At 46.9% G+C, this 15975-nt stretch overlaps 2 protein-coding genes and 1 non-coding gene across 5 annotated transcripts; 1 reads left to right on the forward strand and 2 right to left on the reverse strand.

Annotated features, from left to right (window-relative positions):
* Window positions 1–1110: 1110 nt before the first annotated feature.
* Window positions 1111–2025, forward strand: LOC128274899 (short-chain-enoyl-CoA hydratase-like). The gene has a single exon (XM_053013240.1). It carries the CDS (start codon window positions 1111–1113, stop codon window positions 1963–1965), a length of 855 nt encoding a protein of 284 aa, XP_052869200.1. The 3' UTR covers window positions 1966–2025.
* A 719-nt stretch (window positions 2026–2744) lies between these two features.
* Trnad-guc (transfer RNA aspartic acid (anticodon GUC)) lies at window positions 2745–2816 on the reverse strand. Its single transcript has one exon. It is a non-coding gene; the product is annotated as a tRNA-Asp (tRNA).
* Window positions 2817–4615: 1799 nt separating this feature from the next.
* Window positions 4616–15925, reverse strand: LOC128275763 (acyl-CoA Delta-9 desaturase-like). 3 transcript variants are annotated; one of them, XM_053014377.1, is made up of 5 exons: window positions 15685–15925; window positions 7186–7522; window positions 6782–7118; window positions 6512–6697; window positions 4616–6371 (listed from the first exon to the last, which is right to left on the reverse strand). In XM_053014377.1, exons 2-5 carry the CDS (start codon window positions 7409–7411, stop codon window positions 6053–6055), a joined length of 1068 nt encoding a protein of 355 aa, XP_052870337.1. In that variant the 5' UTR covers window positions 7412–7522; window positions 15685–15925; the 3' UTR covers window positions 4616–6052. The 3 variants fall into 3 exon arrangements, with proteins under 3 accessions (XP_052870337.1, XP_052870335.1, XP_052870336.1); XM_053014375.1 differs by lacking the exon at window positions 15685–15925 and adding an exon at window positions 14695–14914; XM_053014376.1 differs by lacking the exon at window positions 15685–15925 and adding an exon at window positions 10545–10621.
* Between the last annotated feature and the right edge of the window lie 50 nt (window positions 15926–15975).

A 15975-nucleotide genomic window follows, 5' to 3' on the forward strand; every position in this document is an offset into this window, starting at 1 on the left:
AAGTACTTTGTGCAATCAGACTTTCGCCATTTTGGGTGCCATTTTATAGAACAAACGTGTATGTTTGAACAGCGCGCGCGACTTTTCCGCAACAATGTGGGAAGCGGTAGAAACTATGCTATAGGAAAATTGTCTAGAAGATGCGTCAAACTGTTTCGTTGTTTTTTTTTATATACAAGCAAAAAAGGCCATGAAAACCAGGAACGATCGCTTAAGTGTATGGAATTTTGTGATGAAAATGAAACAGAAAATGAGTGGCCATTGCTTTCGATTGGCATCAACTTCTGGTGTGTGCGACAAGAGATGCTGCAGACACAGGGGTCGGCGAAATTAGCTAACAAATCCTGGTGCGTATTACTCGTGCATTTCGTGCGGGCGCTTAGCGTGGATGTAGGAAAATTGTATTGCACATTTTATGCCCGATGCCTACTTATAGGTAAAGCAAACAAACTCATTTGTAGGTGAACACGGAGGATGTGTGGCGCTAGGACGCTCTGCAGAAGCCCAAATGGAGTGTTTGTTCTACGGAACAAACGTTGTCTCAACCGGCAAAAGTGGCGCGTGGTGGAATGAAATACCGTAACAATTACCAGCATCGTAATGCGATAATAAAGACATACCGTTCAATGTTCCCGTACGAGTTTGATTGTTTTCTTGGACTGCAAACTATGACTAAGTAACTGTGTATGAAGGTTAAACAATTTAATGTTTGACGAATCTTAGAAATTGAATGAATTTCTTTTGAATGTATGTGCATTTTGAATGGTAGGGATTTTGGCCAACGTTCAATTCAATTCAACCAACAAACGGGCTTGGTTCACGCACAACGATTGTTTTGATTTTGAACCTACAGAAACGTCACACTCTTGACAGCCGGTTAAAATCAATGTACACGAAAACAACATTTTTTCTTAATGCTAGAGAACGGATAAAAAATATGCAAGTAATAAGAGATTACGGACGATTTTGTTTTCGACGTGCCATTATATCTACCGTTAGCAGAGAATGTTCTACGGCAAGCATCGCCAATCGCCCTGGTACAGTACTTCGACTGCCGCTTTCAACGTACAAGTCTATCTTCCATGTCTTCCTTTTTCAGGTGAAACCAAAATGCCGAACGACGACTCGATTGTAGTGGAGAAAGAAAACAATATCACACTGATCGGCATCAATCGACCGAAAGTGAGGAATGCTATCGATGTTGCCACCGGTATTAAACTCGCTGCAGCGATAGCAGCTTTCGAGTCTGATCCAACGACGGACGTTGCTGTCCTGCACGGTTTCGGCGGCACATTTTGTTCCGGCTACGATCTTACTGAGCTCGCAAAGTCTGACGACGGAGACACAGTGCGTTCGATCATTTCCAATCCGGAAGGGGTAATGGGACCGACAAGGCGCATGATTAAAAAGCCCATGGTCTGTGCCATCAGCGGTTACTGCGTGGCGGGCGGAATGGAACTTGCCTTGATGTGCGATTTACGTGTGATGGAAGAGAACGCTATCCTGGGGTTCTTCAATCGACGGTTCGGTGTGCCACTGATTGATGGCGGAACGGTGAGGCTTCCGGCTCTGATAGGTCTATCTCGAGCACTCGATCTTATGCTCACCGGTAGGACGGTGTCCGCTAAGGAGGCACACGAAATTGGACTTGCCAATCGCGTCGTTGCCGTCGGTGCTGGGCTCGGACAGGCGTACAATCTGGCCATGAGCATTGCTAAGTATCCTCAACTTTGTCTTCGGCACGATCGGAATTCTGCATACTATGCAGCGTTCTCCGCTCAATCCTTCGAGGACGCGATGCAACGAGAGCTGTTTACTGTGAGCGACGAATTACTGAAGGAAGGAAAAACAGGGGCGACCAAATTCCGGGCCGGAGTTGGTCGAGGTGGTAGCTTCAGTGGCATCAAGGAGCGAAAGATTCCGGACTGGGAACGTAAAGAAATGGATTTTGAATCGAAGTTATAGAACAATACCTAGAATAAGTTGTATTTTTTACTTGGAATATATCATTTTCTAAACCTGTTATCATATTATGTTCAGTTTTAGATTCGGTTGTTTCTATTCTCTCAGTAGCATCTGTATTATAAAATAATTTGTTTCCACGGAATAGACAACACAAGAGAAGAATTATCATACGAGTTAAGTTAATTATTAACGGTCGAGTTTATTTAAAAAATTACGAACGGTTTGAAACTGTGCTAAATATGAAAGCTAGCGACATCTACCGTAATGCGTAAATAACGAACTTCTACATGAAAAATTTATCTCTTATCGTTATCAACCGACACACAATATAGTTTTTTAGCATATATTTTATAACCTTTCCGTTTATTTTATAAATTCAAATGTAGGTTAGAGCATCGACACCGGTGTTAAGAAAGTATCAGCAGTCCAAGCATTAAAACGAGGCGGTTTGTAGGTCAAATATTACAACAAACGGGACTGTCCTAGTCAGCTAGTGCGAGTTTTGCCATGCATCGAACGGAAAGTGAGAAGGGAATCCGATCGGATACTTTACCGGGAAGCCCGATCGTCCGAAACAAAGCAGTAACGGCGAATTCGAGAATGGCGACTGAAACGGAGGACCAACGAAAACCGAGAAGGGAAACTGATCGGATAAGTCGCGCCGATGAAACACCGGATAATCGATAAATGAGAATGAAATAAGGCGTTTCGATGCACGCTGGGAACAGCTAGTTTTAATGAAAATGACGCCAGAACAGCAAAAAAAGCATAAGATTTGTCTCCCCGACGGGGAATCGAACCCCGGTCTCCCGCGTGACAGGCGGGGATACTTACCACTATACTATCGAGGACCTTTTTTATAAACGCCTTATCGCCACTTTCGGTTACATTGAGGCAATCTAGTTTTTGAGATAAGAATAACCCGGTTTTCAAATTGAGTAACTTAAAAAACAGTAGACAATAAATCAAACGAATGCAAATTTTCTAACAATTATTTTACTAAAATTATTTTTCGCTTATTATTGGGGTTCGATTATGTCTTCATTACAAACATTTCTTTCCTTTCGCTCTGTGGTCTGCTAGTCGATGACAAGCGTACCAAATGTTTTAACATCCTGGGAACGGCTTTGAGTAGTTACATTCAGTTAGTTGATGTAGAGTGCATGCTGCTCCTCGATGATGGCAAATTCATCCGTGTTCGCCATGACTATTAACTTGAACTACCACCATTCCATTCGTGGTCGTTTGGCTAGATGTTTCGTAGTTGTTTTTGTTTAGGTTCTGCGTTGTCCATTACTACGATTTTACTATTTTGTGCTAGTAGCGTGCATATCTAAACAGAGTTAGGAATATTTATTTTGCCGTACGTTCAAAAGTTATGTTATCGATTCAACGATCGACGCAGCCTAGGCTTGTAACATTCCGTTATAGTCCTCTCCTTCAGAATTTGTCGAACCGTTAGATCTTTAGAATGGAAATTGCTTCCTCTCTTACATACATAAATGTTTTGTAACATAAAGTGACGTTAAAGTGAATTGCGTAGGACCATACAATCGCGGCGTAAGATGGAGGAAGGTACCGGGATAGTTAAAATAGTACCTCGTTTTCCTTCGGTAACGATCGGTTTCCAGAGCGACGACTCCACGAAGTCGGTTTAGGCCCCATTAGCATAGCTTTTGTAATGATCTTGGCTCTATATTTACGAAGTATTTAGCATGAGATAAAAAACATTCATCTTTACAGCGTTCTTGCACTTGTTTTGCTTGTCTCGTTTTTGAACCACTAGTTTCAAAACGACATTTCTGTAAGGTTGTTTGTGTGGTTGGCTTTAATAAAATCGTTAGTATTTACGCCGCACCTTTCTCTGCACCGGCGGCTCATCGTCGCTCGTTTGACTATTCTTCAATGGACCCCTATGTTCTGGACCAGTACCGTTGAGGGTGGTATTTTCCAGCTACGGTGCTTCTATGTGTTTTTAATTCTGGTATCCTTACGTTTTAGTGCAAGGGTACGAAATAGAGAAGGTTAGAATACTTTTCATTTATAAATTGTCCACATTGTTTTCTGGAAAACTGTTGATGTTTATTTTTCACCTGTTCACCTAAGAATGCATTTCTTTTATCGAGCAACAAGAGAAAGGGGAAACAATATTAAAGTATGGCTGGCCGCAGATTGACGGTTACCGTTTCTTTCCATATTATAATCCTTTGAAGTTTCGAAACACTGGAACGTATTTTTCTTAATCTTCACGTCCTCGAAAGAGTACCGGCGTATTGTAATGATGAATGCTCTAGCAGTTCCCGATCTTATCCGATTTGCACCGCACCTACCCATCAATCCTATCAGTCCTATGTGTTCCCATCAACCCTATCAGTCTCCTCATGCTCAAAGAAGTGCGCTTTACCAACGTTATCAACCCAATTCAGTCACTACCAGGACCATTTCAAACGATCTTTTTCCGCCATTCAACCTCCGTTTGAGTGGTTGCACATTGTTTATTAGACGATTTCTGTGGAATAAATTGGAAACATTGAGATGCAGCTTGCAAATTGGTTGCCTTTTTTGCTACCCTCGTTGCAGCAACTCCATTCTATAAACGATACCGAATTTCGGATAAAGAGCCATTTTTGTTGGCGCACAGAAGACAGAATACCAAAAAACTGCAAACATTTATCTTTGACACTTCCTGTGCCTGTATATAGCGCGCGGCGGCATACAATTTCGATGGGCTATTGGTTTGTATTACTATCTTGAGTACCGGAGTCTAGTCGGAGCTGACCAGCGGTTCCAGTGCATTACACTCGTAAGTTCCATTGTTCCCTCTCTCCCATCCCTGTGTTGCTGCTATCCATGTACCATGTTATTAGTTTGATATTTTGACAAAAGTTGCATGCATCCGCTGGAGATGCATTAAACCAAAAAACCTCCCGAAACCGGGAACTGTGCGCCTCTTGGGAATAAAATGACAAAACATTATTCAAACTGCAAACTGAATTGCAACCACGGAGACTCGCGACTCTTTGTCTCACCAAAGACTACTGGAAATTATTATCTGCCGGCAACTGGTTGGAAACGTGCGCTAAGTAACGAAGAACAACCGGAAAACAATAAATTACTAACTTATCTAACAAACGGAGCAACACTTCGGTGCGTGCACCCTCTGGTCTTCTTGCTTGCCCACAACACCCCCTTCTAAGGTCTACACGAACCCTAACCATACGGAAAAATTCGTATTTGTCCCCGGTTGAATGCGGCACCATGGTGGTTGGCCACCGGAAATCAGTCCAAGTGGGACTGAAAATTGAGTAAAAAAATACATATTTGCATGCACACATCTTAATCAATTTGGTGAGGAGCTTTGCCCTCCTGTTGTAACAAACTACAGCCTGTCCCAAACCGCACATCGATGTTTTTGGCACCGAGCCTTACGTTTACGTAAAACGGCCCGTCCGGATTAGCATCCGTCGGAGCGGGTTTCCTTTTATATCACTTACTGGGATGCCTGATCTAACCTATATATATTCTGTTCCAAAAACCCCCTTTCATTGTACCCCCCTCAATCTATCTCTTTCATCACTTTGCATTGCTCTCTCTTCGAAGACACCGGATCACGACATTTTGTGTCGTATTCCGGTGGAATGCGTCCTCAGCAAAATTTCGAATTCCTTAAACAAAAATCTACAGTAATAATGCTTCTCGTGCTAATGAGTAAACTACCTTTGTTCATTGGGTGGCGGATGTTATCAGTATGACTTGTCTTGGCTCCACCACTGTAACTCGTAGTCTGTTCTTTGAAATCACCACACTTCCCCCATATATTCTTCCTGCGAATATGCCTCTATTTTCCCCTTGTTTTCTTACTCATTCGACCATCTTACATTCAGAGGAGCTTACTCTTTTGTATCATTCGAATTCTTTCCTATCACACGAAGCATCATCCTTTTCTTCCTTGCCGGTGCGATGGTTTGTAATCTCTGCTTAGAACTTCCATTTGGGTGTCGTCGCGGAGCAGATTGGTGAATGATGTTTTTGCGATGGTGGCAACACAGCAGTGTTTCCTCTGTTATTCTCTACTTCCTCGCCACATTTAGTCCTCTTTTTGGTTGATGATGGTGGCGTGCTTGATCTCGTACTGATCCTGATCCTTATCGCCCCAGCCCCAGGTCGGATGGCTACCGTCGCCGGTGCGCTTGACACGCTTCTCCACGATCTCGTTCGAAACCGTCTTCAGGTCGTACGCCCAGCCGATTTTGGAGAAGAAATCAATGAATGCCGTGGTCATGTTCATCCGATAGTTGCCCAGCTCGGCCGTTTTGTAGTCCCACGGGAACACATGATGATAGTTGTGCCATCCTTCGCCGAAAGCGAACGACGCCACCGTACGGTTCTCCGAGGGCGAAATGCTCCTAAAGGGAAAACGATAAACGAAACGGAACAAAGCAAAACCTTAGCCATTATCGGTAACGGTAGATCCGCAGCAATATCGCTACTGCAGCACCCATGTTTCCACCCATCCCATGGTTCAATTACAGATTGGTGAACTTACTTGTCGTACGGCTTATCGCCCCACTTGTGGGCAGCGCTGTTCACCAGCCAGGTCACGTTCAGTATGAATGTCCAGCGGAACAGGGTCGCAACAAACCATGCGTTGGTCCAAGTTTCGTTCCAGAAGTATACCGGAGCAATCGTCGGCAACACGAAGCAGGCCAGCGGCATCAGAATCATGTAATGTCTGCGTCAAAGGCGAAGGTAATCGCGTTAATCGAAAGAAGCACGTGATCGCGCGACCTCTGCCGCGTGAAAGTGTCACACTTACTTGCGCTGGAAACGCAGGACGGGATCGCTCTCCAGGTCACTGATGTCAAGCTGCTTGCCCTTGGCAATAACTTCCGGATGCTTGCGGCACAACAGCCAGCCGATGTGCGAAAAGAAGAAGCCACGAGTCGCGTTGTGCGGGTCGGCATCGGTTTCCGAGTACTTGTGGTGCACCCGGTGGTCACGGGCCCAGTGTAGCGCACAGTCCTGGAAAGCGATCGTGTTGAACGCGGCCAGAATGATGCGAAGCGGCAGCTTAGCTTTGTACGATCGGTGGGCCCACAATCGATGGGCACCGGCCGTGATGCCCAGGCCGGACATTACATACAGAATAAATGCTGTAGGAAGGCACAACAGATGTTAAAGGACACTCTTGAGTAAGGGATCCCGTAATATTATGCTTACCAAATGCGATCGTGTACAGGCGAGCGGATGTCAACATCAGCCACGCACCGTAGACGGCGGCCAGATGTAGGTAGCCGAATGCAATTACGTTCCTCCAGACCAGCTTGATCTTGCGCTTCTCGGCGCGCTTCAACGGTGCCACGTCCTTGGCCAGTCCACCGTCAATAGTTTCGGCGTCCACCTCGTTCAACACGCCCGTCGCTTCGACCGTTGCGTTTGGTGCCATTTTAAATGGTGTTTGTGTGTGTGTTTCAGATCAATTGGTGCACTTTTCTGCACTGACGTTGTTGTTGTTGTGTGAATACTACTTTCACCACACTCGACTGTGTTAAGTGCACTAAAATAGAGAAGAAAACAAACGTTAGACCTTTCCTTTATGTGCTTCGTGGAGAATCTCAAAAAATCTAATGTTAATCATTCTGATAGATTTTGGTTTGAAACTACGCAATTCAGCGTTCTAGAAATGGCAGTCAGTATCTGTGCTAGCGAAAGGTCACGGACAACGAGAACGAAGCGAAGAGCTTTCAACTTTGGGGCCCTACATGGCGGCCCCCCCCACAGTGTGGTGGTTAATCGATAAACAGCGCCCTGCATAACGTACACGGCCCTAGCGAGCGAGCCTCCTTTCGCTGATAGGTGCAAAAAGCAGCTTAATACCATCGGCGCGTGACTGTGCTAGAAATTGCGTTTCGTTTTTCACGTTGAACCATTCTGCTCAAGGTTCCAAGAGCAAAAAGGGCCGGAGCATCATTTCCACGATGCACCAAATTGTTCGAAGGACACTGATACACAAACACGGTAGCGTTTCTGTCCCTTTGAGTATTCTCTTTTCGATGTGCAGAGCATAATGCGAACGTGGTCCTTCGGGATGCGCGACAACGACCGAATCTGTAGCGCTGCGGCCCCGTTATCCAGGAGCAACAGATGGTTCCAGTGCGGCGTTGGGGCATCCAGTCCATTCCCAGGGAAGTAAATCGACCGATAAAGAAAATGAAACACCCGCTCACGGCATATGCGTGCTGGACGGGGAAACAGTAATCGATTGCAATTTTTCGCACGCACGGGAGAAAAACATACACCAGTTTGCGCCATCAATCAGTTGATAATGGTCCAATCACAGCGCGATTACTGAAGGGGTGATTGGATGTCCGTTTCTTTGATTAAAAATGCAAACTAATTTTTCATCCCACTTGGGCCCTGCCACATTTGTGCTGTTTCACTAAGAAAATGAACATTTTATACACATATACGCGGTGTGATATGCGCCCCACACGAATTACTACACAATGGCTCTTTGCACTAGAATTTACCACAGACTGAGAAGAGGGCTTAGTTATGGTTCAGCAGACCCAGATGGTGGCACAGCAGAAGCGATGAAGGAAATTGAGAAACTGAACAAGCAACAATTGTAGACTGCCGCCTGTAGTAGTAACCGGATGGATCCTGTTTTCTCTCGTCCTGATCCCGAAATGCTGAGAGAACTGGCCCGTCGAATGAGAAAAATAAACCAACACAAGAGGTTCTCAAACGACGTCGACGAGACGACGACGTCTGGGCGGCTCACACCTCGAGCGTGCTTGAGCTTGGTAACCCCCCCGAGGAACAGGACGCGGTTGAAGCAGATTCACAAAAAATTAAAGAACCCAACAACAACCGGAAAAATGTGCAGTGCGCCCCTATTGCCATTTTTCTGGGCCCGCTTTCCTTAGGAGAAACCAACTGGAACCAGTTACTGGGTTTTCTCTGGGAGAGACCCTTTTGGGGATTTGGATTCCGATTGGCGTTCCCTGATCTGCTCTCTCGCACCCACAGTCTGGATCGATATGAAGAGCAAAAAGAGAAAGAGCGAGAGAGAGACCGTATCATCGTCGGCGGATAGTACTGCCAAAAGAGTACTACAAGGCTCCGCGCCATCGAAACGTCGAGTCCTGTGCGGAGTATCCCACCACCCCGCCGTTGTCTGGGTGAAAGCGAGCGACGCGTTTCCATGACGTGGGAAAATATCGATCGGACGGGCACAGAATAATAAAGGTTAGGTGGTGGCAAAACCGGGAATCAAGGGAACAGCTGATTCCGCTGGAACTCTTGCGCTGCAGATTGCACCAGCCGAAGCTGTCCTTCCGTCCTAGCACCACTTTTCCCCCGGGGGGCTTTCGTTAATGAGCAAAACATATCGAAGGTCTTTCGAAGGCAGCCAGAAACTACTGGTAATTAGCAGCTGCTAGCAGATTAACGTGATTTTTTTTTGGCGTACGTTTGGACAAAATCATGCGCCTCCCTTTTAGTACCACTGCGCGCCGTTCATTAGAGGTCTGAAATGACGCATTTTATACCCGCAGCAACGTATTTGACGTATGCGGTGGAAAAAGAGAGGTAAGTCCTTTTTAATTGATACGCAAAAAAGAGGAAACTGCGTAAATCTGTCGCTCCGCACCGACATATGATCGCCCTCGTCATAAAGTGCTGTGGCCAGTGGCCAGTATTAAAAAGGTAAAGTGCCCGTTCGGTGTGTGCTTGGCAGTGTCCATACTTCTCATTCACTAACCAAAACGTATCTTACCGATCCACACTCTAATTAAAATTCCGTGCTGGTCATCACCGTTGCTTGCCCTGTCTCGCCACCCCTCTCACCAACCCGTCAATGGGTGGACATGCAAAAGAGTTACATTGTGCAATCATATGGGTGGAGAGGAGTTGGGAATAAGAAGCTTTTGGCTGGATGACGCAAATACGTTGCCTTTCCTGGTGCGGAACTGATTAAGAGAATCAATTAATTCAAAAATATTTATCACTACCACAGGAACGTATGGAATGATCATGAAAAGGAATACACTCTGGATACTGAATTTCAAATAAACAATTTGAAAGCAACCCCAAAAGAAACCATTAATCAGAGGGTCTGGTCTGGTTGAAGCTACACTTGCTTTTCTCAGTCCGAACTTATTGCTCTCTAATGCGCAGAGTGATCGCCAAAAATATCGATCTCAGCTGGTGCTGGTGGAGGAGGACCAATGCTAAACGGTTGTACACTGTTACACACCTTGCAGCCGCCGCTATACCACCCTGTCCACAAGAATCCCACTACCGTGCCACTATGTTTGTATTAGCTCTGGCACAGCTTCTTTAACATCATAATCCCTGCACACGTCTTTGACGGTAACGGGTGGCGCACTGCTGCCAAAAGTAAAGCAGATTGCAGAGCCCGTAGAGTGCCAAGTTGGGCACTGGCCGAGTGATGGCTAGAAAAAATCGCAATCGAAAATAGCTTCCCTCCTTCACGGTGGACAACTTGAGAACTTTACCAAGTTATGCCCGTGGTGCGGTTTCGATCCGTAGCTGAAATAGCACCAACCACCTACCTCCGAGTCCGAGATCACTTTCACACTGCGCACACACTGGCAACCGAACCGCGTCCGGTCTAGCTGGGAGTCGAGAGAGAACTGCGATGCGATTCTACCGATTGCTAAAGGAGCAGCGCAAAATCACGTTCCGTGCGCGCACGTACACCGTCCGCGCAGTGATATTAGGAGGAATGATTAAAAGGCCGACCGTCTGCCGATAAGAAACCCTGACCGAAGAAACTGCGAACCTAAACCATATTCCCACAGGATCGGGGTGTTTTGCTGACCTTTGCTGGCCCATAGACACAGCGGTCATGAGGCGGGCAAATAGAGGCTCTACCATTTGGGCACGTTGCGAGGCATCACTAAGCCACGCGGCACACAGTGCGATTCGTCCGTGAAATTGATCAACACCGGTGCTAACCGGTGAACGGACATGAAGATAGTGCAGTGCTTCAGTGACCACAATACCTCCTATTGCTGTCCAATACTGTCTTATTTGGTGCAATCAAAACCGGCACCGGCCACCACAAACAATATTTGACCACAAAAAGTGCTTTTCATGTTTGCGCGTGCCAACTCGGGGCGAACCCATTGCCGATCGGAAGATCGGTCCCGGCTCGGGAGAGGTGGTTGCTAACGAACATAATCCGAACGCCCCATCAGCTCATTGTCACGTGTTTCTCGCGCCACTCGAACGATGCGCCCGCGACTTTAGAGAGGACGTTGTGAGCCAGCAGCAGCACCGTCTTGAGTCGCGGGCATTATCTCTCGCGAACGAGCCTCTCACATGCACCGAACACGGAGTGGCTCGCGGATGATGGTGTCTCCGACACACAGCTGACAGCTCTACGGTGGCTGTTACAGTTTCCAATCGCGTCAGAACGGTTCTCCATAAAAAAAACCGCATTCGGTGATCATATTGTTGATCGGACGTGCGGTGGCGAAACGTGAAGCGCCGAAAGGACGTCCCTCGAGAGGGTGACTTCTGTTGAATAGAGAATCTAAAAAGGAATAAACAAGTTCACAAAGAATGCTCAATTCTGTTTAGTGCCTGAACTATTGTGGTCTTGTTACTGGGAAAAAGCATCACAACACTTTGAGCTCCTTCTTGAACGCTCAAACATGTCTTATTTTGAATTGCAAAAAAAAGTGTTGTCCTAAAACGTAGCGACTTGAGAGAGCCGGACTTGTCTTATCGCTACTCGTGCGATGCGACGAAAGACAAACAACCGCAGAAAAACTAGCAGAAAGACGCACATAAAAAGGTTGCTATGCTCAAGACGTGGATTGTTGCCGTTTGCATTTGGCAATTGAAGGAGAGGCTGCCGAGTTTTGCTGGTGAATTAAAATAGCAAACTGAGAGCGGTCATGGCACAAAAAATAGGCTGACATCATGCTTGGGCCAATTCCGACATTCCGGTTGGCCAACATAACGCACAACGATTGCAAAGTACAAGAAGATTAAAACGAACGCCAAAACTATGTACACCAACGTAGTTGTCAAGGGGAAGTCCTAAACGATGAGACTTCATCTACGTTAGCCATGAAATATCACAACCCCTTTAGTGTGACCTCTCGTCGGACCGATTGATTTTAAATTTTCCTACTGAATAGCGATATTTTATTAAACAGTCTCGATCGCGTGATTGTGCGTGGATTGCATTTAAGCCACTCGCGGTTGGAAGGCTCACACATTGGAAGGCGTTGCGCAGTGTTGTAATTGGAACTTTGCCTACCGAAGGGTGGTTAAAGCATATTGTAACATCAGCTCCATTTATAGTCCACACGCTCTGGAGTAACGTTCTGTTTCGCTTTTGCTTCTAGAGCATTTGCTTTTCCAAGGCATTTATTATTGTGGACGTTTTGGGCGTGTTGAGCATTGATTCGCTTCAGCACTATCCCCATCACGCAGCAGTAGGGCGCCAGTCATTTAAGGCCCATAGAAGCCAGGGCGAATAAAAAAACATGTTCAAGGTTCAACTCCGAATTGAGGTGGTTTTTCGGTGAAATTAATTAATCTCCTTTCACGTCGATTTCCATCACCAACACACAGTGCCGTGCTCGCGGAAAAGGAAAGCGACAAAAGCTACGCTTCCCCAGTCGCCGCGGTGGGCCACCAAATTGGCACGCATTTTCTCCCCAAAGAGGCGAGACGATCTCGCTGCTGCTGGTCTGCGCTAGCGGCGAATTCGGATGAAGCGGTCCAAATAAAAGTGACCACCAAAACGCACACAGAGAGACCTTACTAACTACTTCGCTGGGCGAGTTTGTTGGTGGTGACTGGTTAACACCTTGGCAACGTGGAAAGCATCATGTCCCCTGGTCCGCGCTGTTGGCTCTTGCTCATTTCCTATCCATTACCCGGAACAGACCACCACTCATTGCCAAACAGCGACCGTTCGCGGTCTCTTTCGCTGCGGATTTCGGTGGGCTGGTAGCAAAAATGTACAGGAAGCAAACGTGGCGCGCTCACAGCAACATGAAATAGATAGTTCCAACGCCAGCAGACTTGCGTGTGTTAGGTAAATCTGAGAAATGGTACTAACTTTGCCTTTACGAAAGCTTACCGGCGATACGGTGCCCGCGGTACCAACCAACTGCAATGTAGCCGATCAGACGAAGCGCAACCTGTTGATTATGTAACGTAATGTCTATGATGCATTCGCAGTCTTCTTTCGTACTGCCACAACGGCAAGGGGTTGCAGTTAGGTTTTTTTTGCTAGACGGTTCCAAACGGTTCCAAACAAAGAAAAAATAACTTCGAAATTCCATTCAGAGCTTCCGTCCGTTCGTTACTTCAAATAATATACGTAGTATCCTTTAAAATTCTGTCCTCACATTTTACGACACACTCGGTTGGGACCATCTCCTGCGAACCCGCGACATGCGAAGATGCGCTGATGTTGGTGGCAAAATTCCATTTGAAAAACCGAAACAAACTACGGGGGAAGATCGTAAAAATAAAAGCCCCAGCCCCGCCCCTCGAGCGAACCGGTATTCGCAGCATCCGCCGTCCCCGCTCGGAAGTATAATAGTGATCTATTTTTGCCACGTGTGTACGGAACCATAGCACCCGCGCGCACATGGCCGAGACGTGATCCTGTGTTCATGCACCCCTTCATTCCCTATAAGTCACGTAAACACAGTCAGTTAATTAGTTCGTTTTCAACTAATAATCTATGTTCGGACTTCAACTTCGGACGCCATAATCTCGTCAGCTGTGTGCAGCGGATGTGAAGGCGATCGATGTATCGATACTTGAACCCTCACACCGTACCCAAAACATATCTTATCTTCCTGTGGCTGGTCTATCGCACTGCTATTGGCCCTTGGTAACGGGAACCGGTGACAATTATACCACATTTTTCGGAGTGACAGTGATAATTGCAACTGCACGCCTCACATCCTACTTCTTCTTATCGGTGTGTTCGATGTGATCAACACATATGATTGAACTTGAGAGTTCGTGGTGCCTGTCGCAAACTTTATGGCCTTGTAACGGAATCACGGTCGACTTTTCATCCACTGCGATGATGTTGCTCCGAGCGATGCAAAACATGTTGAAACCCGCTCAAACTTTTTAGTATTATTTAGGAAGGGTAGAATCATCAATCGGCCTTCTTTGGATGAGCACGATTTTTCCGTGGCAACCTTAAACAACTCGTTGGGTGTTCTGTTGGCACGGGGGCGCAATTTACGTAACTTCTCATTTTTCACACATTGTCCTATAGGACGATGCAGCGTTGCCCCCTCGCAGAGGTCTGTCTTTCTTGCCGGTGGAACCGATTGACTACGCCCAATAAGCGCGTGACCTCTACAGCTAACCTCGCGGTGAGAGGAAAACTGTGGAAATATGAAAACTCATGGAGCGTTTTCAAAACGTTGATTTGGAGAAATCGACTTCTTCCCACAGATACGCGGCTAGAAAAGCAATCAAGAACCCTTTGCAAAGCGGATTCAAGGTTACGTTATGAAACGTGTGCAGATGAGTTTAAACTCATCATCATCGATATTGATCGGCTCTCGCAGAGCAGCACACATCGACGAGGATACTTTCGTTCGGGGCACGCTTAAAGGACTAAGAAAACTAGTTCACAATCAGAGGGGCGTTCTAAGGACGCTTGGATCACTCCGTCACACTCGGTAAGCACTTTAATTCACGCACCTTTTTATGTAGTTAACACACCACTCGGCCTCGATTCCGAAATTGAAGGGCCAGAATGTTGAAGAAACACGAACAGTGTCTGCTTCGTTCCAAGCTGTCTTCGGGCGGCTAGAAGTCAAGCGTCTTGGGGGGCTCGTATAACTAGCAGCGTAGCTAGTTAGCTAGCCTACTTTTCTCTGGACCGAGAACTTTACTTGCCTGCTGTTTGACAAGTGCTCACTGAACTCGAACTGGTCAGAATGGCCGCGACGGAAGGTTATATATAAAACGTGAACCACTCGATTCTAATGGAGTACACGTACCGCCCCGATCCGTCCAACCCCGACGCATCCAACCTCCTTCACACACGCACACACACACACCCATACATCTGTACCGCATAATCTGCCCCGCGGACACCCCGTGCGCCAACGCTGCAGCGAGAAGCGAGAGGGTTCGACGGTTTGGCATCTGTGCTGTGCATGCTCATTGCGAAAATCGACCCCAACAGCTGCTGCTGCTGGCTACGAAAGCCGCCCGTCGCTCGTGGCTTTGGACCGCGTGTTCGATCGACACATTGTCCTATCGGTGGTCGGCGGTGGGTGCGTGATGCGTTGTGGAGATTACGAAAGGCAAAAAAGCGCAAACAACCAAAGTGGTGATCCTGTGGCCCTAATCCTGGTGGGATGCAAATTCTGGGGGCATCTTCATCGGGGCACGGGAAAGCGTGCCGCATGTGAACACGTCAGCGAGCGAGATGGCTGCCGCTGGAAAGGGACAGCAAATCGCAGCTTGACAGCACGACCGTCACTTTTTCCGCGAACGTCACTAATCACACTTTCGTTCGGCGATCTCCGCCCTTTTTTTTCTAGCAGACCTAAAACAGACTAACAATCTGTGTTCTTATCAACAACAGAGAGAGATTTGCGACGATTGAACAACGATTGAACGACGCTTTCACCATTTCTTCCAAGGAACGGCGCAGTTTCCAGTCGATCTCGCGCTGCTTACCTTTACCACCGCGCGCTTTCGGGGCAATCCTTCGCTGTGATAAGGACGACGGTAATCCTCCTGCCGGGTCTGCCGGACACGAAACAGCACGCTGCGGTCACGAACCGGTGCACGTTTGGAGCTTTGCAGAGCAGCCCACTGGCCACTGGCGGCGCGTTGGATGATTTCGGTGAAGAAACAGGCGTTTTTTCAGAGCCTCTTTCCCAAGGAGCGCACACCGAGAAACAACGCCAAAGGCCGACCGCGAAGCAAAACTACCAACCAAGCACTGAAAGGGGCTTCATTTGGAGA

The sequence above is a fragment of the Anopheles cruzii genome, chromosome 3, assembly GCF_943734635.1.
Source record: "Anopheles cruzii chromosome 3, idAnoCruzAS_RS32_06, whole genome shotgun sequence".
NCBI lineage: Eukaryota > Metazoa > Arthropoda > Insecta > Diptera > Culicidae > Anopheles > Anopheles cruzii.